General features: G+C 37.8%; 1 protein-coding gene across 4 annotated transcripts in view; it reads left to right on the top strand.

The window, feature by feature from the left end:
* FAT1 (FAT atypical cadherin 1) overlaps positions 1-22,445 on the top strand; it is a 177,155-nt gene that overhangs the window by 132,384 nt on the left and 22,326 nt on the right. For all 4 annotated transcript variants that reach the window (XM_075066427.1, XM_075066426.1, XM_032799959.2 and 1 more), the window contains exons 8-17: positions 3,526-3,801; positions 4,063-4,273; positions 8,490-12,557; positions 13,191-13,387; positions 14,579-14,732; positions 16,458-16,691; positions 18,527-18,916; positions 20,354-20,568; positions 21,005-21,142; positions 21,535-21,678. In XM_075066427.1, the coding sequence (XP_074922528.1) occupies positions 3,526-3,801; positions 4,063-4,273; positions 8,490-12,557; positions 13,191-13,387; positions 14,579-14,732; positions 16,458-16,691; positions 18,527-18,916; positions 20,354-20,568; positions 21,005-21,142; positions 21,535-21,678 (6,027 nt within the window). The remainder of the gene's footprint in view (positions 1-3,525; positions 3,802-4,062; positions 4,274-8,489; positions 12,558-13,190; positions 13,388-14,578; positions 14,733-16,457; positions 16,692-18,526; positions 18,917-20,353; positions 20,569-21,004; positions 21,143-21,534; positions 21,679-22,445) is intronic.

Raw genomic sequence — 22,445 nt, 5'->3', positions numbered from 1 at the left:
TCATCTGTTGTGCGCTTTTAAGTGCTGGTATCCGCGAATGATGCAGAGAAAACACTACGTGATGGTGTCAAAATTATCAGTTGTATTTCGTGACATATAGACGTAGACTCCACGTGGCATTGTCTCGCGCTCCAAGTAGAGATAGACAGTGTGGCCTGTGAATCAGTGATTTCATGGTGCACTCACTTATATCCATGATTGGCTGCGTGTAAAATGATGGGAACGAATGACTTGGGAGTGAACGTGTGGACACTGTCGATCCTCGCGTGTGTCTCGTCTGATGTATGAGTTAATGTTCCTACGGAGCACAGCAGCATATGTTCCCGTAGTTTACCTTAATGACCGGCTGCCCGAGACAGATTGTCCAATAGAGGTTTCTCCTGTGAAGAAAGGGCACTCTGTCTATTTAGCTCGCGCCTCCTCGCTGGTTGCAGGTATCCTCGCTTGGGCAGGAGTCATCGTGCGTATATATTCAGCCATCGAGTCTCAAACCCAAACACGGTTAAGAACACACGTGCCATCTGAGGGCCTCTCGATCGCATGCGATCTGGCTCCGCCCGACGTGGTGTTCGCTTCCACACGGCGCGGCTATCAGTCAATCCGATGCAATCTCTGCATCTGATTCAGAGCTAGGAGTGACCTAAGCTCGCCCCCTCGTGTCAGTCTCTGCCCAGGAGCCTAAGGCCGTCTCATCGCTCGGCGTGTGCTGACGATCTCAGCGGTATCATGGACCTTTCTGCCAGCCTTTGTGCCCACAGCTTTCTTTCCTCTGGCTGTCTGATGAGTGCAACAAGAGGTCCCAGAACCCCATTAAGGGGGGTTGTGTTTCCCCAGCCTGAATGTTAATACATTTTAGGCTTGCACTGACATTTGGCTTTTTTCCATTCGGGTATTGGGGCGAGGGTGATTGTGCCCCCCCTCCACATCCTCTCCAGCCACACATCCCCAGGATTCCCCATACTCGTGGCAGGATTTTTGGTAGAATCGGTGTGGGGCTTTAACATTGAGATGGGGAACGGGATTTCAAGGAAGGAAGCAGGGGGAGCCCAGCTCCCCGATCTCTTCTTCTCTGACTTTGGGTTAAAGCAGCGTTGTTCACAGCTCCCCTCTTAGCTTGATGCATCAGATTCATCAGGCTATCCTGTTAATCCGGCAGGAAGGACCTTTATCCTGCTTCGGACTGCGCCAAAAATTGGTGGGCCATGGGAATTTCTTAATTCCATCACTGCATTGTTTTCTGCTTGAGCACAGGTAGCCACAAGCAACCTTATCTCATAGCTAATCCTGGCCTGGGTGATCTTGCGGATCCCCATGATAATGCAGCATCCTGGACAGCTTCTCCATTCTCCTGTGTTGTGCCTTAGTCACTTATCCTCTGTGCCAAGGCTCAGCTGTAAAAATTACTGCCAGAATCAGGCATTTGACACCTATTTTGCAGTCTGATCTGACCCCAAGTGGACCATGGACGCACAACGCCGAATTACTGTGCCTAGTGTGGCCGCATGAAATCGAATTTATAATATCAGTTTTATAAAACCGATTTTAGCTAATTCGATATTATCCCGTAGTGTAGACGTGGCCTTAATGTGGTGGCACTACACTTGATAGCATGATTGCTGCGTGGCTAAATGTGAATGAACAGAAATGCTTGGCCTGCATTCAGCAGGTCTTGTTTGATAGCAGGAAACCTTCCACCAGAGCGACTTACCTGGCCAAGTGGAAAAGGTTCCCATGCTGGAGCTCAGAACGGCGTATCTGGGCTGAGCAGGCCTCGCTGCAGGAGATCCTGGATTATTTTCTGCACTTCAAACTCCAAGGTTTGTACCTGTCATTGATCAGCATCCATCTGGCCACTCTTTTGGCTTTCCACACTCCGTTCCAAGGCAGGTTGGTGTTCACTCATGACATCACGGCATGGTTTCTGAAAGGTCTAGAGCGTCTGTGCACGCATGTCTGGGTTCCCATCCCTGCCTGGGACCTGAACCTCATGCTGTCAAGGTTCATGGGGCCTCCCTTCGAGCCTCTGGCTTCCTGCTCTCCCTTGCTTCTCTCCTGGAACGTCAGCCTGCAGGGTATCCAAGATCAGGGCACTTACTTCAGAACCACACTATACGGTATTCTACAAGAATACGGTCCAGCTGTGACCTCATCTGGTATTTCTGCACAAGGTAGTTTCCCAGTTTCATACTGGCCAGGACATATACTTACCTGTCTTCTTTTCAAAGCCTCATATGTCAGATGAGGAATACAGGCTGCACACCCTGGATCTCAGGAGGGTGCTGACCTTCTATATAGCAAGGACAAAGCCATTCCATAAGTCGACACAATTGTTCGTTGTGGTGGCAGACAGAAAGAAGAGTCACCTAATATCTACTCAAAGGATTTTGTCCTGGATCACTGTCTGCATCCGATGCTGCTATGAGAAGGAAAAGGGCCTCTGATGGAAATCATGATGGCACACTTGACTAGGGTACAGGCATCAGCAGCAGCCTTTCTGGTGCAGGTTCCAATCCAGGAGATCTGTAGGGCTGCTACCTGGTCATCTGTCCACACCTCGCATCTCCTTGTGCACTTACCCGACGAGCTTGAGACAATGCTGGCTTTGGCAGAGCAGTGTTGCAAATTGCATGACCGTGAACTCCAAGCCCACCTTCATGGACACCGCTTGTGAGTCACCTAGAATGGAATCAACATGAGCAAGCACCTGAAGAGGAAAAAACGGTTACCCACATTTTTGTAACTGCTGTTCTTTGAGATGTGTTGCACATTTCCATTCCATTTTCCATCCTCCTACCCCTCTGTCGGAGTTGCCAGCAAGAGGGAACTGAGAGGGCGTAGGGCCAGTGGTGCCTGACATATTGACACTTGTGCGCGGAACTCAAGGGGGCACCATAGCCAACCCTATGGATACTGCTAAAGCAAAAACTCCCAACAGCCACGCATGTAGGTGTGCACGCACACCTAGAATGGAATGGACATGAGCAACACATCTCGAAGAACGACAGTTACGGAAAGATAGGAAACCATTTTTTCTAATGTTAATGGCTGTGGGAATGAATACTGAGCTACTATATTTGCTTACACTATCACAGCACTGCTGATATTTAACTCAGTACTTTCCACAGTGTGTTGAGATACCTTGAACCAGATACTGTACTGTACTCTGTCCCCATTGCATTGCACTGCATTGCTTTGGCAGTGCAATGAGTGTGGAATCTGACCACAGTTTCCCTGCTGGGATTCTCCCAGTAAGACGTATGAACACCTACAGCACAATCCACACTGAGTATAACATATCAAAGAACCACAGTTACTGTAGAATAAGTAAACATTATTTTCATTGTACAGCATACACACATGGTTTTTATTTAAGAGACCTCTTCCTAAAGATTTTTAACTGTCTGGACTTCTGGCTTTTTTCTGTGCATTTTTTTTCTTCCTCCTGATTTCCTGAGTGTCCTGTTTTCTTCTGTATTTTCACCAATATTTATCAACATAATCTTTTTTTCCATTGTGTCATTTTAGGTATACATCAAAGTGATAGACACAAATGACCACAGGCCTCAGTTTTCCACCTCAAAATATGAAGTCGTCATACCTGAGGACACAGTGCCAGAGACAGAAATTTTGCAAGTCAGTGCCACCGACAGGGATGAGAAGAATAAACTAATTTATACAATGCAGAGTAGCACTGATCCCATCAGTCTCAAGAAATTTCGTTTGGATCCTGGAACAGGCTCTCTTTATACATCTGAAAAATTGGATCATGAGGCCATCCACCAACATATACTTACAGTGATGGTAAACAATCATACCTGTTATTCTTTAACAGATAATATGATTACCTTTTTCACATTACAGTTAGTATGCTTTTAATATACATTTAGGTCCTGATCTTGGAGAAATGTACAAATGTTTTTTCTTTACACTCTTTGAATAGTCCCATTTATTTAAATGGTAAGGTTTGAGGCCTAAATTCATAATAGTTCTCTCAGAAATTAGATTAGTAGTTATATTAATAAAAGTTGGTGCTAATGATTAATAATGTGTTCATTGTTTTAGGTACGAGATCAAGATGTTCCTGTCAAACGCAACTTTGCTAGAATTGTCATTAATGTTAGTGACACAAATGATCATGCGCCGTGGTTCACCAGCTCTCCCTATGAAGGACGGGTATATGAGTCAGCAGCTGTTGGGTCAGCGGTACTCCAAGTAACAGCATTGGACAAAGACAAAGGGAAAAATGCAGAAATTGTGTACTCTATTGAATCAGGTATATCCACTGTCTCATAAGTCTTCTATAAAGTTTAAAATTTACTTTGTTTGGTCATTGTTAGCTTAAAATGTCAGTATGTAAAAATAATCCATTATAAAATCAAAGGCCAATATAAATGTTTCTATAATATTTTTTAAAAAAACATACAAATTCAAGTGGACATATTATTACATCCTAAACATTATTTCATTTGGCTACTGCTTGAGAACCTCAAAGTAAAAATGACTAGGAACCAAATAGAAATAAATGTGAAACTGATTCATCTGTTTTTTGTTCTCCTAGTGGAGAAAATTGAAAAAAAGTTACCCTTAAAAGAGCATAAATATTATAATTAGTGAAAAGTAAATTACATTTTTAAATACGTTTTGATTTTATTATCTAAGATGTATTTTTTAAAATAGATGAATAAATGTTTTAAGTTTAAAAATATTAGGTCAGACTCTTGGATCTGACTCATTGATACATGGTACAGGATGGAGAAGGGGTACAGAAAGTTCACTTTAAATCACCTTCACGTTCCTGCAATGCATGGAGCACTGCCTGGTTCCAGTCTGGGAGATGTAGCGGCTCCCAAGCTATAACCCATTACTAGGTGGTTTTAAAAGGGCTAGGATAGCAAACTCTCACCCCTATACCACCTGAGAATTGTCCTTGATGGAAGGGAATCCTTGGGTAGCCAGTTAACTTGGGTTTGCAACTGCTTTGTGCTGACAAAACCAGTGCAAAACAGCCACAATGGAATCTAGGATTCGGCCACTTATTTTTAACCTCAGAATATCTCTTTAATACATATCCTTGTCTATTCTGTTAATTAATTAATTACACTTGATTTCTTAGCATTAGAAAATGAGGTCTTCCATTTATCCACAGATTAGTGACAATATGGACAGCATCTCATACCTAACTCACCAATGTTTCTCATCTCTTACATGGAGAGATCGTTGGTGGTGACAGTTCACTTTTCTTGCTTCTTCATTCCAATTCCTGTCTTGTTGGCATCTCTCCTAAGGTGCCCACAGGTGGCAATGATAGTAGCTTTAAGAAGTGAATAAATACCACAGGAACCAGACTGAAATCACTAATTCATTTTATTTGGACTACCAAGTATCAACCAGTTGGTAATGACTTTTGGTCACACCAATAAATTATATATGAATGGCTCTATATCCCCTTGCCAAGCACCTGAACTATCCAACCACACATGCTGCAAAATGAACATGCTCTGCGTTTATGTTAGCAATAAAAAAAAGCCACCATTGTAAATGGAGTTAAATTATTTTCTAGCTTTACAAAATGTTATGAAACAAAAGTCAGTATCAAGAAACTTTATTAAAATGTACAAAAAATACACTATGTTATCATTACATGCAAAATTATATCTTATGATTTGTCCCAGCTATTAAAGCATTTTTAAACCGTACAGCTTCATTATTATAATTAAAAAAGAGATTTCTATTGCTGAAATTTCATTCAAATACATAAACCATTGCAACTATAATATAATACATGATTTATTTTCATAATTTTTAATAAATTTGATTATGATGCTCTAAGGAGGAAAATGAGTAAACATGATAAATTCCTTTAAATGTATCAGTTGTTTTCTATTATTTGTATAAATATTACATATTTCCTAAGGTAATATGTAAGGGTTCATGAAACTCTATTCCTGACTTACCTAGATCAATAGTGCATTCCATTTTATGAATGCCAAAGCATTTCAGGAAAAGAGTTTGAGCATTCTCTCTCTTTCTCTTTCATCTCTTCCTCACCTCTGCCCCCCAATCTCTCCAGATTTTTGTGGGAGTAAATGTTAAACTTTCTTTCTTAGCTTAGTCTTTTATAGAATTGTCAACTACTGGGAAGTTAAACCATTATGGTTGATGCCCTAAGCATATGGAATGAACATTCCTTAAATGCTTGTAATGGCTGATGGGATTTGTAATGGGATATTCTAAGAATGCCACTGTGCTTAGAGCCTTAACTAACAGAAAAGAAAATATCAACTGCCCACTCATCTGCATAATTCAAACATTTTAAATAAAATATTTCCCCATTGAGAACATGGTTTTAGTAATATTTTTTGTATTTGCTCTGTAATTAAACTTTTGAGGAACCACACATTCTAGTCTAATTCGGTGCACGTGTTGACATCTTACAGGCCTCAAAATCCATTACAATTTCTTTTACTTGTAAAAGGCTTATTCATAACTACTTGTTTTCAACTGTTGTATATCAAATTGCAGCTGGTAAAATTCAGAAAGCACAGGGCATAGCCTATTAATTGGTAGCAATTTGGCGGCGGGGGGGGGAGGGGATCTTTGCTCTAGTTCTCTCTCTGTTGCCACTCTATTCCATGCCTTCATCACTGCATTCCGTCTTTGCTAGTCTCCTGTTGCAGTTTTAGCATATTCCTATGTCATTTGGATAGTTTTCAGTTCTGCTTCTGTTGTGTGCTTCTGTTGTGTGTTCTTTGGTCTGCCTCTTTTCTTGGGGGTTCCAGTTCAATGCCTGTCTTGTTATGTCATTTGGGTCTTTCATCCATGCAAGTCCTACCCATCTCCCTTTTGTTCCATATTGTCCTGCCCTATCACTTTCTGTTTCATTCTCCTCCCGAGTTCTTCGTTTGTGATGTTTTTTTCCTGGCCATCTGGTGTTGAAGATTTGTCTAAAGCAGCTGTTTATGAAAACTTTGAATTTAGATGGTAAGATCTTAATAAGACCAAGTTTCAGTGCCATATAGTAAGGCCGACTTTACAATGGTGTTAAATATTCAAAATTTAGTTTGGAAGGCAAGGTTTCTGTTTTTCTTAGCTCAGCTTAAGAGTTGCACAGGCTTGACTATTTTGCTTTAATTTCTTCATCTGTTTCATCCTGTTTTACTTAAAATGCTTCCAAAATATGCGAAATATCAGACTTCTTCTTTGTCAGTCACAGAAAGCATTACTGATGTTTCTTGTTGTGTGTTGATTCTCATGGTTTTTGTTTCCTTGGTTCTCATTTTCAGCCTTGGAGATCATTTGTTTAGGTTTGCATGTAAAATTCTGTGGGTATGGAATAGCTAGTTGATGTCATCTGCAAAATCAAGATCCTTTAACTTCTATGTGAAATTCTGCTTGTTCTGTGGTCTTTCTCATTACCCAGTTCACTACTAATAAAAAGAGCATGGGTGACAAAAGACAATCTTGTTTGACACCCGTAGTAACCTCAAATAGCTGTCAGTTCACTGTTATATATTAGCTGGCATGTCTTATGTTCATAGCTGTTCTGAATGATGTTCATCAATTACTGAGGGATTCCATAGTGTCTAATTCACTAAGGAATCTTTAATTTAAATCATTACTTCTAAAGGACATTTGAATTAACAGTTAATTGAGATGCACTTGAGACACATTAAAAGCACTGTTTTTTCCCACAAATGAGGCAATTAATTTTAATTCCTGAAATATAACTATTATGGTACTAACCTGAGTTCCTAAATATATTTTTTGTGTTTAATGGCTGCTTTGATTTGATTGACCATGAGCTCATTAAGAAGATTGATTTAAAGAAAGAACATCACCAGTAATTTTTTAAGGTTATAGAAAGCTTGGCATATTTTAAGACATTTTATTTTATTTTATTGCATTTTATTTTAGGCCTGGACAACTATTCCAGTTATGTTAAGGCAAAGTATCATAAAGTAAAACAAAAGTTAGTACTAACTATTCTTTATAGGAAAATTCCAGATATAATTGTATTCTGTTGGGTCAGAGTTTGTTGTGTATCCAAACATCCATTCTAAGCAACTTTCAAATGATCAAAATTTGGCAGAGTATTTTTGGATCCAGGAAGTATCCTCCAAAACAATAAAAGTTCTGGAGGTACTGGAGCTTCCAATGCATCCAGTACAAACACATTCATAAGACAGTGCCTTAATGGGAGATATTCCTATGCTCTGGAGCAAGGCAAGTCAAATTGTTGCCAAAGATCTATAAATGGTTTAAATTGATCATTATCAATTTGCTATGACACAGTCATAAATTCTCTGTTCATCCAATCCCTCCACATCAAAGTTTTGCCACCAATTTTAAGGATGGGATTGCTTAAGGGTCCTCCTCTATGTGGGCAGCCCTGATTTATGGCCAGCTGGGCACAGACTCTTAATTTTTGTACATTTATCTTTGTCTCTTTCATTGTTAACTTTTTGTTTCTTTTTTCTTTTTCTCTGCAGGGAATATTGGAAATTCTTTTTCTATAGATCCCATCTTGGGCACTATTAGAATTGCAAAAGAACTAGATTGTAGTAACCAAGGAGAGTACAATTTGGTGGTAAAAGCTACAGATAATGGAAATCCTCCAATGAGCGAAGTAACTTCAGTGCTTATCTTTGTCACAATTTCTGATAATGCCTCACCAAAATTCACACTGAAGGAATATTCTACAGAAGTCACTGAAGGTGCCAGCATTGGTAGTTTTGTTGGAATGGTTACTGCGTATAGTCAGTCTTCTGTAGTTTATCAGATAAAAGATGGTAATGTAGGTGATGCCTTTAATATCAGTCCAAATTCAGGTGTCATCACCTCTAAGAAGATACTTGATTTTGAAACTTTGTCTTTTTACATGCTAACTGTTCAAGGAACCAACATGGCTGGTTTGTCTACTAATACAACTGTTTTGGTGCATATTCGGGATGAGAATGACAACTCACCAGTTTTTATGCAGGCAGAATACACAGGACTCATCAGTGAATCAGCTTCAATTAACAGTGTAGTTCTAACTGACAAGAATATCCCATTAGTAATTCGAGCTACAGATGCTGATAAAGAATCAAATGCTTTACTGGTTTATCAAATTGTTGAACCATCTGTGCACAAGTATTTTGCCATTGATTCTAGCACTGGTGCCATTCGTACCATAATGAGTTTGGACTACGAAGAGACAAACATTTTCCAGTTTTCAGTACAAGTACATGATATGGGGACACCACGTTTATTTGCAGAATATGCAGCTAATGTTACTATTTATGTAGTTGATATCAATGATTGTCCTCCTGTGTTTTCAAAAGATTTGTATGAGGCATCCCTTTTGGTGCCTACATATAAAAGAGTAACAGTCATCACCGTAAATGCTACAGATGCTGATTCAAGAGCTTTTTCACAACTAATTTATTCTGTCACTGAAGGTAACATTGGAGACAAATTTTCAATAGATCCTAAGACTGGAACTATAACTGTACAAAATACAACTCAGTTAAGAAGCAGATATGAATTAACAGTCAGAGCATCTGATGGGAGATTTGCAAGCACTACATCTGTAAAAATTAATGTGAAGGAAAGCAAAGCAAGTCAGCTCAAGTTCACACAGAGTTCCTACTCTGCAGTAGTGCGAGAGAATTCCACTGAGACAAAAACAATAGCTGTCATTACTGCTGTAGGGAATCAAATAAATGAGCCTTTGTTTTATCACATTCTAAATCCAGACAGTAGATTTAAAATCAGCTACACTTCAGGAGTACTTTCAACCACAGGAATACCATTTGATCGAGAACAACAAGAATCTTTTGATATAGTGGTAGAGGTGACAGAGGAGCATAAACCCTCAATAGTTGCACATGTTGTGGTGAAGGTCACTATAGAAGACGTAAATGATAACGGTCCAGTTTTTGTTGATCTCCCATATTATGCTGCTGTTAAAGTAGACACTGAAGTGGGCCACATTATTCGACGTGTTACAGCAGTAGATAAAGATATAGGGAGTAATGGAGAGATACGCTATTACCTTAAAGACCATCATGAACACTTCCATATTGGGCCCACTGGTGATATCACACTCAAGAGACAGTTTGAACCGGACACACTAAATAAGGAATATCTTGTCACAGTGGTGGCAAAAGATGGAGGAGAACCAAGTTTTTCTGCTGAAGTTACAGTCCCAATCACTGTTATGAATAAAGCCATGCCAGTTTTTGAAAAACCTTTCTATAGCGCTGAGATACCTGAAAACATTCAGTTGCATAGCCCTGTTGTCCATGTACAAGCAAACAGCCCAGAAGGACTTAAGGTGTTTTATAGCATCACAGATGGAGATCCTTTCAATCAGTTTACTATCAACTTCAATACTGGAGTTATAATTGTTGTTGCCACTCTAGATTTCGAGTCCCATCCCGCCTATAAACTGAGTATACGAGCAACTGACTCTCTAACTGGGGCCCACGCTGAGGTGTTTGTAGATATAATAGTGGAAGATATAAATGATAATCATCCTCTGTTTACAAAGCTATCTTATACTGCAGTCCTTTCTGAGGCATCTGTAATTGGGACATCTGTTGTACAAGTTAGTGCTACAGATGCTGATTCTGGAACAAACAGAAGGATTTCCTATCACTTGGTTGAGGATAATAGCAAGAATCATGAGTATTTCCACATAGATAGCAGCAGTGGGCTCATTCTGACAGCAAAAACTTTGGATTATGAACAGATCCAGCAAAACAAATTACTAGTAAGGGCAGTAGATGGTGGAATGCCCCCACTGAGCAGTGACATTATTGTAACTGTCAATATAACTGACCTCAATGATAACCCACCATTATTTAACCAACTGCTTTATGAGGCTAAAATTAGTGAACTGGCTCCCCGTGGACACTTTGTATCCTGTGTAAAAGCCTCAGATGCAGACAGTTCAGATGTAAACAAACTGGAATATTCAATTCTGACAGGCAATGATGACATGCATTTTGTAATTAATAGCAAAACTGGCATCATCTCCATCTCAAACCCACGCAAACAGACCTTGAAGCATCTTTACAATCTTAATGTGTCTGTGTCTGATGGGGTCTTTAGAAGTTCAGCTCAGGTACAGATAACTGTTACTGGAGCCAATTTGCATAGCCCTGTTTTCAGTCAGAATGAGTATGAAGTGGAACTAGCTGAAAATGCTCCATTGCATACCTTGGTGACTGAAGTTAAAGTGACAGATGAAGATTCTGGGGCTTACGGCCAAATCAGTTATCATATTGTAAATGACTTTGCCAAAGATAGATTTTATACTAATGACAGAGGTCAGATATTTACGTCTGAAAAGCTTGACCGTGAAACACAAACAGAAAAAGTAACTTCTATTCGTTTAATGGCCAAGGATGCTGGAGGAAAAGTTGCTTTTTGCAATGTTAATGTGATACTTACAGATGATAATGATAATGCCCCTCAATTCCGAGCAACAGAGTATGAAGTGAATATTGGATCTAATGTTCCAAAAGGAACATTTATCACTAAAGTTTTGGCATCTGATGCTGATGAGGGTACAAATGCAGACATTACATATGCTATTGAAGCAGAGTCTGAAAGTGTCAACGAGAATTTGGAAATTGATCCTTTGTCTGGTGTAATTACTACAAAAGAAAGCTTAATTGGTTTAGAAAATGAATTTCTAACGTTCTTTGTTAAAGCCCGGGATGGTGGATCCCCCCAAAAACGATCAGTGGTTCCTATCTATATTAGAATACTCCCACCAGAAGTGACTCTTCCCAAATTTGCAGAGCCATTTTATTCTTATACTGTTTCCGAGGACATTCCTATTGGATCTGAGATTGATGTTATACATTCAGAGCATAATCAAACTTTAGTATACACTCTAGTTAAAGGCAACACTCCTGAAAGCAATAGGGATGAATGCTTTGTGATTGACCGACACAATGGAAGATTGAAAGTTGAGAAGAGTCTTGATCATGAGACAACTAAGTGGTATCAGTTTGCAGTGCTAGCTTATTATACGAATGACAGTTATAATGTTGTTTCCTCAGTAGATATAAGCATTCAGATAAAAGATGCAAATGACAATAAACCTGTTTTGGAGTCCAGTCCATATGAAGCATTCATTGTGGAAAACATGCCAAGTGGAACGAGAGTCATCCAAGTGAAAGCAACTGACTTGGATTCAGGACTCAATGGGCAGGTTACATACAGTTTAGATCCATCACAAGAACTGGAAATCACAGAGTCTTTTGCCATAAACATGGAAACAGGTTGGATTACCACCCTCAAAGCACTTGACCATGAAAAACGGGATAAGTACAAAATTACAGTGGTTGCATCTGATCGTGGTGAAAAAATTCAGTTGTCTTCTGTGACAGTGGTTGAAGTTACTGTTACAGATTTGAATGACAATCCTCCTCGCTTTACTGCGGAGATATACAAAGGGACAGTTAGTGAAGATGATCCACCTGGTGGTGTGGTTGCTATCTTAAGTACCACTGATGCTGATACAGAAGTATCTAACAGACAAGTCACCTATTATGTTACAGGTAAACACTTTAAAATATTTAATATTAACGTGAGTTGTAAAACTAGAATGAAGTGAGGTAACTCTTACGCTTCAAAAAGATTACAAAATATTTGAAATGGGGCATCTATGACAGAAGACTTTTTTTAATTTTTAAAATATTTCAGAAGCCATCAGGATGCACCATTTTTCTTTTACTTACCTTGTTTAAAAATGGTTTAATTAGAATTCATTTTGTCTTTGTGATATTTATATCTACAGGAGGAGATAGTTAGACTGAAATAATGCAATGAAAAAAAGCAAAAAAAAATCCATAAGATAATAGATGGAACATAGTTTAAATTAATCTTCAGTAGATGTTTAAAAATGTTTTTCTGTTTAGTGTAACTGTTTAAATATGTCGTCCTCTGTAATGCTGCATTAATCACCAGGGCAACATTAACAGCAAATACTTAATGCACTTAAATTCTTTTTATGTGTATTTATATAAGACCCGAGTTAAAATGCTACTTTTACCCCCCGCCCCCAAAATCAAGATTATATATATATATATATAGCCATGAGCTGTGATTGTTGGGCTTTTTTAGATTTTCCTTTTCTCCTAAATAGTAGAATTATCTCTTTTTGCTTGAATGATATATTTTTGACTGTTTAGGAGGTGATCCCTTTGGGCAGTTTGCAATTGAAAACGTGCAGAATGAATGGAAAGTCTATGTCAGAAAACCTCTGGACAGGGAAGAAAAGGACAATTACCTTCTAAACATTACAGCTACTGATGGGACCTTTGCAACAAAAGCTGTGGTTGAGGTTAAAGTCCTAGATGCTAATGACAACAGTCCCGTTTGTGAAAAGGTAGGCTTGAATTTTACATGGGCAGCCATTTTCAGTGTATGTACACTTTCATTGTAAAATCCTCTTTATCTTAGGTGCCCACTCAAGAAACTGACAAAAATTGATTGTTTTATGGAAGTGACTTTCTAATAAATGTGAAGAAGAAATGTATTTTGGCCTAGTGAGACAAGAGGTTGCCAAATAAGGGTAGTCTCTTGACTAAATTTCACTATAATTTAAAAACTCATAGGGCTGATCCAGCGACCTACTCATATCTCACTGTGCCACTATGCAGAGGATTGGAAGACTATGAATTGAATTTCAGTTCTTAATTTCCCATGTTAATGTAAGCATTGCAAAGATAAAGCAAGGAGAGAGCATGCTTTATGCTGCTGCCATGGCAGTGCATACTAACTGATTTCCATAGGAAGTATGGCTCCAGAGAAGTCCAGGTACCTGCACTTGGCAGAATGATACTGCTGTACACATTCTAATAGAGGTGAAGTTAAAAGACTGCTGTGCTCAGTGGTGCCAGAGCTACCCTTGATAGGAGCGGAAGGGTTGTACAGCCAGGGAAATTGCACTGTCAAAGTCCTAGAATTCTGTAATCCATATCTGTCCCCAAGCCTGCTGACGACGCCGTCCTTTGCCACTTTTGATTCCCTGATTTTAAAAAAAAATGTACTTCTGCCATCTCACCAATGAGATCTCACCTGTGTCTTTAAAGTCTGTTTGTGTTGTGTTTTTGTTTCTAACTGGAGACCTGTAAGTCTTATGCTTTTTTATAAAAGGGGTGAATCAGTTCTTTGTAGGTCAGACCAGACCTGGGTAATATGACCTATCAGTAGCTCAAGATAGGAAATTGAATGAAATTCACAACACAAGGGGTTTGGGTATCAGAAAATAATTAATCAGATGTTCAGGTGTTTGGAGCTCTTGTCTGTGCCTTGGCACTCAGAAGCCTCGAGTTTATGAATGTCAGTAATAAATAATTACTTCACTGAATAATTCATTAATGGTGAGGCAATTAATTAGAAAATCACATCTTTATCATTTTCAGATGTTTCAGCCTCTGGTTCACTTCACATGTTCCAGAATCCTCTAATGTCAAGCAGATAATTTCATCTGTCCTTGTCCTCTTTTTACCTCCTCCATTAAGCATTGCTTCTCTAATACATTTTAATCTTTCAATGTTTCTTTAAAACCTTTTAGGCTTTATACACTGATACTGTTCCAGAGGATGCCCCTCCTGGCAAACTGATCATGCAGGTATCTGCTACAGATGCAGATATTCGTTCCAATGCAGAAATTACTTATACACTACATGGCACTGGAGCAGAAAAATTCAAGCTCAGTCCAGACACAGGTAAAATTCATAATATATAATATTGCATATAAAACTGCAGACACTGCCTTTTTAAAAAAAATATTTACAACTAAATAAAACATCTGTAAATGTTGATACTTAAATCAATCTGTATGCACAAAAACAAATGTTATTTATTTTTTAAAATGTTAATGTTAAATTGTTTTAGAGGAAAACCATAAACATTCAGTATGTGGAGAAGAAATAAAGAAATGAACACATAATTAACTTGTGGAACTCCTAGCCAGGAGATTTTGTGAAGGCTGAGAGTATAAATGAGTTTAAAAACAAATTAGATACATTAATGGATGATAGGTCCATCAAGACGGTTGGAGCACAACCTTATCCCTTGGGTGTCTCTAAACCTCTGGCTTCCAGAAAATGAGACTGAACAACGGGGGATGGATCACTTGGTAATTTCCCTGTTCTGTTCATTTCCTCTGAAGCATCTGGTACTTGCCAATGTTAGAAGACCAGAATACTGGGCTAACTGGACTATTGGTCTGACACAGTATGGTCATTCTTACGTTCTTTAAAAATATAAAACACCTTGAAGCCAAAAGTCAGGCTTCTTTAATTGCTATCAGACTTCTATGCCAAAGAAGTTCAGAATAAAAGGATACTTTAAATATTGTTCTTTTTCATATTTAATGTATTGGTTACTAGCCATAGCTTTTGACCTGAAAAATAGCAAGTTTCATTTCAGTCAGATTCTGGTGGCCAACCATCTGGCTGGATCTAAATCTTGCTGTACACATAGAGAATAGTGCAAAAGGGAAGTCCAGTGTTCTCAAAGCTTTGCAGCTAGTGGCAGGAAATTAAATAGGATGAGTGAACCAGAACCACCCCAGACTTGCTTGGAAGCATTAAGTGAGTGGTCTGCACTCCATCACACTCTTATTGTTTGGTTTTCATGCCACTCAGAGCTACTTAAGTAAGAGTTAGGTCAGGCTGGAGCACTTTGAGGTCCTAAGCATTCCAGTCTCCAGACCATTGCAATGCAGGGTGCAGAAGCAAAGGGTGACAAAAATAAAGCAAAGTAAATGGTGGAGCCATAAGGAGGGAGCCAAGGGTAGGTTTCCCATGCAAGGATTGCAACTTAATGGCCTGAGAGAGCAGCTTGTGGATTTCCTAGGTATTTGGGCAAAGGGGAGGTCTTCCCTGCCAAATCCCTGGCAAAAATCTCTTTTTTGTTTTTACTACATAATGAAGCTGCCGCCTTTCCTCACCCCAAACCATTTGTAACTGTCATGACCATCTCTTCCTTTCCTCACTGCAAAGATAATATGTCATACATTTTCTTCTAATTTTGCATTTCATTGAAGCAAGGATTCAAACATTTCTTTTATTTATAAAGTTTGTTTTCAAATAATGCATCATACACTATCGTGTGTGTATGCATAGATGTATATGTTCTTTGTTATGCATGCTGCACGTTTGGTCAATTGCAATTTCAGAGGGATTTTTTAGAAAGCAAAAAGTTTCAGTGTTTAATGTTTATAAGCTGAAAAGACAGCCATTGACATGTTTTGCTCATTAGTGTGGTACAGCTGTTGTCTCAGCCATTGACAAAATTATCATCAAAAGGAAAATGGTTATTTAGCTTTTGTGAGTAAAAAAGAAGAAAGATTTTATAAAAACATCATGGTAAAAATAATTATGGGATACTTAATTCTAGGGATTCAAGTAAGTCAATTTATTTTACATCTGTTTTTCTGTTTATAGGTGAACTGAAAACATTAGCACCACTTAATCGTGAACAACAAGCAGTTTATAATCTTTTAGTCAAGGCCATAGATGGAGGAGGAAGATTCTGCAAGGCTAATGTGATTCTTTCTCTAGAAGATGTGAATGATAATGCCCCAGAGTTTACAGCTGATCCTTACTCCATTACAGTGTTTGAAAACACTGAGCCTAAAACACTATTGACAAGAGTGCAAGCTACAGATGCGGATGCAGGTACATATTACTTAACTATATTTACTAATTATAGTAATTGTTAGCTAGTGGAGACTTAGATGTGTCTTTCAGTGAGACTTGCAGGCCCTCAGTACTTCTCGGGATCAGGTCGCTAAATGATATGTTTAGGTCTAGTAAATTCGATACAATTTTCATCTTAGTGGCTTTGGAAGTATGTACTTGTCCCTGTATCTAGTGCTGGGCAGGATATAGCTTTCACACCGCAAAAAATTTTGAAACTTCAAACATTTTTCCCATTACACATTGGGATGAAACCAAAATCTTCTGGATTTTTTTTTGGGGGGTGGGGGAAGAGGAAGAGGGAGGCCTACTCACTGCAGAATAGCCAGTAGCCCAGTAGTTAAGGTACTCATCTGACAAGTGTGAGATCCTCGTTTAAGTACTTGTTATGACTGATTCAGAAGAGCTTTGAATCTGAGTATCTAATAGGGTGACCAGATAGCAAGTGTGAAAAATCAGGACAGGGTATGGGGGGTAATAGGTGCCTATATAAGAGAAAGGTCCAAATATCAGGACTGTACCTATAAAATAGGGACATCTGGTCACCCTAGTCTCCAGCATTCAGGTGAGTACCCTAAGCACCAGTCTGTTGACTGTTCTAGGGTGGGTTTCTCCCTCTCTCTGGTTTTGCTGAGAATTTCCATCCTAGTCCTGTGAAACTTCAGGTTTCGATGAATCTGTATTTTCTGACAAACTGTGTCATCAAAAAATTCCCAGCCAGCTCTATTTGTAACTAATTGTGTGCAAAATACAGAGGGGAGTGAAAAGCGTGGGCCCGAGTCTCCTCTCACATACACTAATTTTACCATGTTGTAAGTCTGTTATCTTAGTCCTTATTTTCAGGCTCTGTGTGCTTGAGGGAGCGTCTGCTAATAGAAGTCACATTTTTAAAACATGACCCTCAGTCTAATAGACCATGACAATATCGTACAGTGTAGCTCCATTAATTGTACTGTTATCTGATATGCAGTGGTATTGAGATAAAGTAGTTTGTTGTTCATCATTGTTTAGCTATAAAGTGTTATGTGAATATGGCCTGAATGTGACATTAAAATGAACTTAGAGTCATGCTTTGTGCTTATAAACTCAACAGGAGAATTACAGAAGCGTATGATGTCTGTGTTTGAGGGCACAACAGTGTCACATACCTGTCAGGTCTTGATGGTCAAGTTGTAATGTTTGGTATTGCTTTAGTGCTCAGAAAAGCATTATGTATTATGATAACATTAAATTGCATAATAGAAGGTAGCGGCAGAGAGCCAGTTTTATACTTTGCCAGTCTCTGGGGCTCATAAGCAAACTGAATGGCACAGAATGCTACATTGTTGTTTTAATACAGAACTCTTGCCAGAGAAGGTGTTCCTATTCATCTTGTGTACTTGATTCTTAAATAAACCTACTGGATTAAAGCCTAGTTATTTGATGCCTCTTGGTCCTTTATAAATATATTTGTGTGTGTGTGTAATATAATATTTTTTAAAGGATTTGACCCTCTCAAGTAGAAATTATCATTTTCAAGTTATAATTAAATTTGTACTACTAACCAATATTTTCATATTAACAGAGACTGTGAATAAAACAGATAGCTACTTTACTCTCTGTAGTAGAAGTCACGAAGCTTATGGTATAGTTTATACCATATCAGTAGCTTCTACTCTTGACACTAGCCTCTATAGTTATTTAAATTTGCTTTAATGTGGATGTCAGTGTTTACACTTTTTTCATTTTTATTGTTGTCTAGATTAATCAGTATAGCAATGTATTTTCGCTATCATTTCATGTTCCATTAAAAGTTCTTCTGTTTTTAAATGCAGGGATGAACCGTAAAATTCGCTACTTGCTAGTGAACTCTGCTGATGGACAGTTCTCAATTGATGAATTCTCTGGAATTGTTCGGTTGGAGAAGCCTTTGGATCGGGAGTTGCAGGCAGTGTACACTCTGACTTTAAAAGCTTTAGATCAAGGTTTACCTAGAAGGCTGTCCTCTACTGGTAGTCTTGTGGTTTCTGTTTTGGATATAAATGACAATCCACCTGTGTTTGAATATAGAGAGTACAGTGCCACTGTATCAGAGGACACTTTAATTGGAACAGAAGTTCTTCAGATTTATGCTGCTAGCAGGGACATTGAAGCCAATGCTGAGATCACCTATTCAATAGTTAGCGGAAACGAACATGGAAAATTCAGTATTGATTCAGCAACAGGTAACAGAACATAAGGGTGGATTAACAGAAACATATGTGTTAATGTATATTTAGCTGTATCATTTTCACCAAGTAGTGTGTTATTACTGATCATGCAATTGATTAGCCAAGCAGATAGGCTTAAAACATATGTCCTGTAAAGTCAGTGATACTTTAAACTGATGTGTTTTGTTAGTGTCTGCTGAGACATTCATTAGTTTAAAAATAGTCTTGGAAAGAAGTGTAATAGAATATGAAAAATTATCTGTATGTAATGCTTTTGGTAGCTGCTATTTAGGATACCTTTACTTAGTTTACAAAGACTAGAGTAGAATTTTCCTAACCACCATGCTAAAAATAAAAAACAAACACACAAACAAAAAACAACACCCATAATTACAGATAAGTCTGTTCACAAAAGCCATTATGTATAATTTAAATGAGGTTTTGTCAAAGAGAGACCTGAGATTAAACCGACAAGGAAGATTGATCATTGGTCCTCAAAGATGGTAATTATAGAAAAGTTGGTATGGCATTAGGGAAAGATAGAACTATGTTACCCATCAATGTATCCTGCCTAAAGATGAAGGATTTTAGGACTGAAAGTCAGTGGGACTGCAGAGCTAAGTCACTTAAGTGCTTTTGAAAATTTTGTCCATTTCTACTATTTTAGTAAAGAATAACTTATACCTCAATTCTCCTTACATCATAATTCGTGTAGATTCTGTAGCTTTTTTGCAAAGCGTGTTTTCAGGAAAAAGAGTTTCTTTCTCCTAAGGCCTTATTTGCACACAAAAGTTGTCCTACTTTTGTTGTTGTTAAATGGTACAACTCCATCCCCACTCCGCACATGTAGTTATACTGGTATAAAAGTGCTTATACCAGTATAACTTATTGTCATATGGGACGGGAAACTAACGATACTGGAATCAGATTCCTTCATATAAATATAACTGTGTCTTGTATAACGGTGTGGTACCACTTTAACCATTTTGGTTTAAAAAAGAATCACACCCCTAACCAAAATCCTTCTACTGGTACAAAACCTGTGTATAGCCTGGGCAGTTCTACTGCTCCCACTGCTTTCTACGTGCTTGACATAATACTCTTCTATTTTTGACATCAAATCTGGTTTCTGTTTAAGTGAAATCAAAGGTTATTTCATTTATTTTATTTATTTTGATGGAAAATGAAAACAGGACATGTTTTCCTAGATATCCTTAGCAATAAAAGAACAAAGGAAAGTAAGAGTCAGAAAAAACGAGTTGGATCTGAGAGAGTTTTTCGTTGCAGCAGCTTCTGAATGTTTAGGGTGCATCTCCTATTTTACACTGTCATAACACAGGGATTAATCAGGTCATTGAGCTATTTGGAAATGAATTAAAACAAATTGAAAAGCAATAGTATGTAGTAGTACAGTGATATCAAAGTATGAAAATATGTGATTTTTCTTTGTAGGAGCCATTTTTATTATTGAAAGCCTGGATTATGAAAGTTCCCATGAATATTACTTGACAGTGGAAGCCACAGATGGAGGCACACCTTCATTAAGTGATGTTGTAACAGTGAATATCAATGTAACTGATGTCAATGATAACACTCCAGTGTTCAGCCAAGATACCTACACAGCAGTAATCAGTGAGGATGCCATGCTTGAACAATCTGTCATTATGGTACTTATTATTATGTGGTTTTGGTTTTATTTTTTTCTGTATTTTTCTCAGTTGAGCCAATCATAGTTTCTCTCTCAGAGAAATAAATATTAATTTGAAAGTGGCCTCAAATGAATGGAAACCGATCTGCTATGTAGTAAGTTGTTAACTTTTTAAGAAATCTTTCAGAACTGGGAATATAAAACATATAGGGAAAGTGCAGAGTATTTTGTACTAGTTGTAATCCATTTATATGAATTATGATTTCATTTGCAGAGAGATTCCAGAGAAATTAGTTTACCTGACTTTGGTGTATTCCAAATATTGGAGTTTTTGCCTTGATAACTCTGTAATATGCTATACCTGAAACAGCAGTGCCTTCCATTAGAATGAATTTATTGAAAGAGCACCAGTGTCTACCTAGATCAGTTTTAAATGAAAATATGATGTCCTCTAGGTTATGGCAGACGATGCTGACGGACCTTCAAACAATCGCATTCACTACTCAATTATAGATGGCAATCAGGGGAGTCCTTTTACAATTGACCCTACCAAGGGTGAAATAAAAGTGACTAAACTTCTAGACAGAGAAGAGGTAAGTAAGTTTTATGCCTTTTTTTTATTATTGTTGTTCACATGGTTAGATTAAAATACAGGTAACTTACACCACCATTTTCTGGGGTGATATTTATGTAAATTCTGATGACTTCAGGTCTTTTAAAATTAAGGTAAGTGTAATTTTTTCAATGAGGACACTTTAAAAATGTGACACCATCTGTTTATGGCGTTAGTTTTTGTTTGTTTTATTCAGATTGTAAGAGGGTCTTTTTTTAACTATAGTACATGATATATATTAGAGCTTTGTTGTTGGTCTGAAGTACTAATGTATTATGTGGGTTCAAATATTTTTCTCAATTAATAAAAATTCTTCCATTTGTCACTTTTTTCTTCCTTTAATGAATGTGTGGAATTTTTTTTTAAAAAAAGATTTCAGGATACACCTTGACAGTTGAAGCTTCAGATAATGGAAATCCATCCAGAGTCAACACAACTACTGTAAATATTGATGTATCAGATGTAAATGACAATCCACCACTATTCTCAAAGGGGAACTATAGTGTTATCATCCAGGTAATCTAAACACAACACTATAGATGTTATGACAATCAAACTAAATTCAGGTTTTGGATATTAATCTGTGACTTGAGAATTTTTGCAACAGAATTTTTATTATTATTATTATTATTTAAGGCTGAAGTAATATAAATTGGACTGTTTACCTAAGTACTTATCAGTGTAAATAAGTGTTGTAAAATCAGGACCATATTGTGCCGCCTTGTTACAAAAGTTGCAGAGAAACACTTCATTCATAGGATGTGTGTCGCTTTTAACATGTGCATTATTCTATTTTTATTTTGTGTTACACCATACAATATTCAACATACATATACAGTAAAGCTTAAAAATGCATACATTACAATTGACCTATTTTGTTGCTAATAAATAGAGATTATGCTTAGAAAACTATATTTTAGTTGCTCTGTTATTGTAAAGCAAGTGTTCTGTACTCCTGCACATAGACCATTATTTAATTTATGTTGCTCCATAGCACTCTTCAGCTGATTAAGAGATGATGCTGAGCAGCTGTAAAGGAGATGTCATTCACATCTCACGTGGTACAGATGGTAGATGTGAACTGATGTTTTGAGGATTTAAGTATTGAAACAAGAAAATAGAGAAAGCGGGAATACTCAGAATAAAATATAACAAAATAATATGATATTAAACTAACTTTCTGAAATAAGAAACTTTTTTATATTGGTTATGCCCTTCGGGTATATGCCGGGGCATGACACAAATCTGAACTGGGCACGACATAATGGCACTGGAAAACAGAT

This window comes from Chelonoidis abingdonii, chromosome 5 (assembly GCF_003597395.2).
Source record: "Chelonoidis abingdonii isolate Lonesome George chromosome 5, CheloAbing_2.0, whole genome shotgun sequence".
In the NCBI taxonomy this organism is placed as follows: domain Eukaryota; kingdom Metazoa; phylum Chordata; order Testudines; family Testudinidae; genus Chelonoidis; species Chelonoidis abingdonii.
Note: the sequence above shows the minus strand (reverse complement) of the source record. Positions and strands in the feature narration are given on the sequence as shown.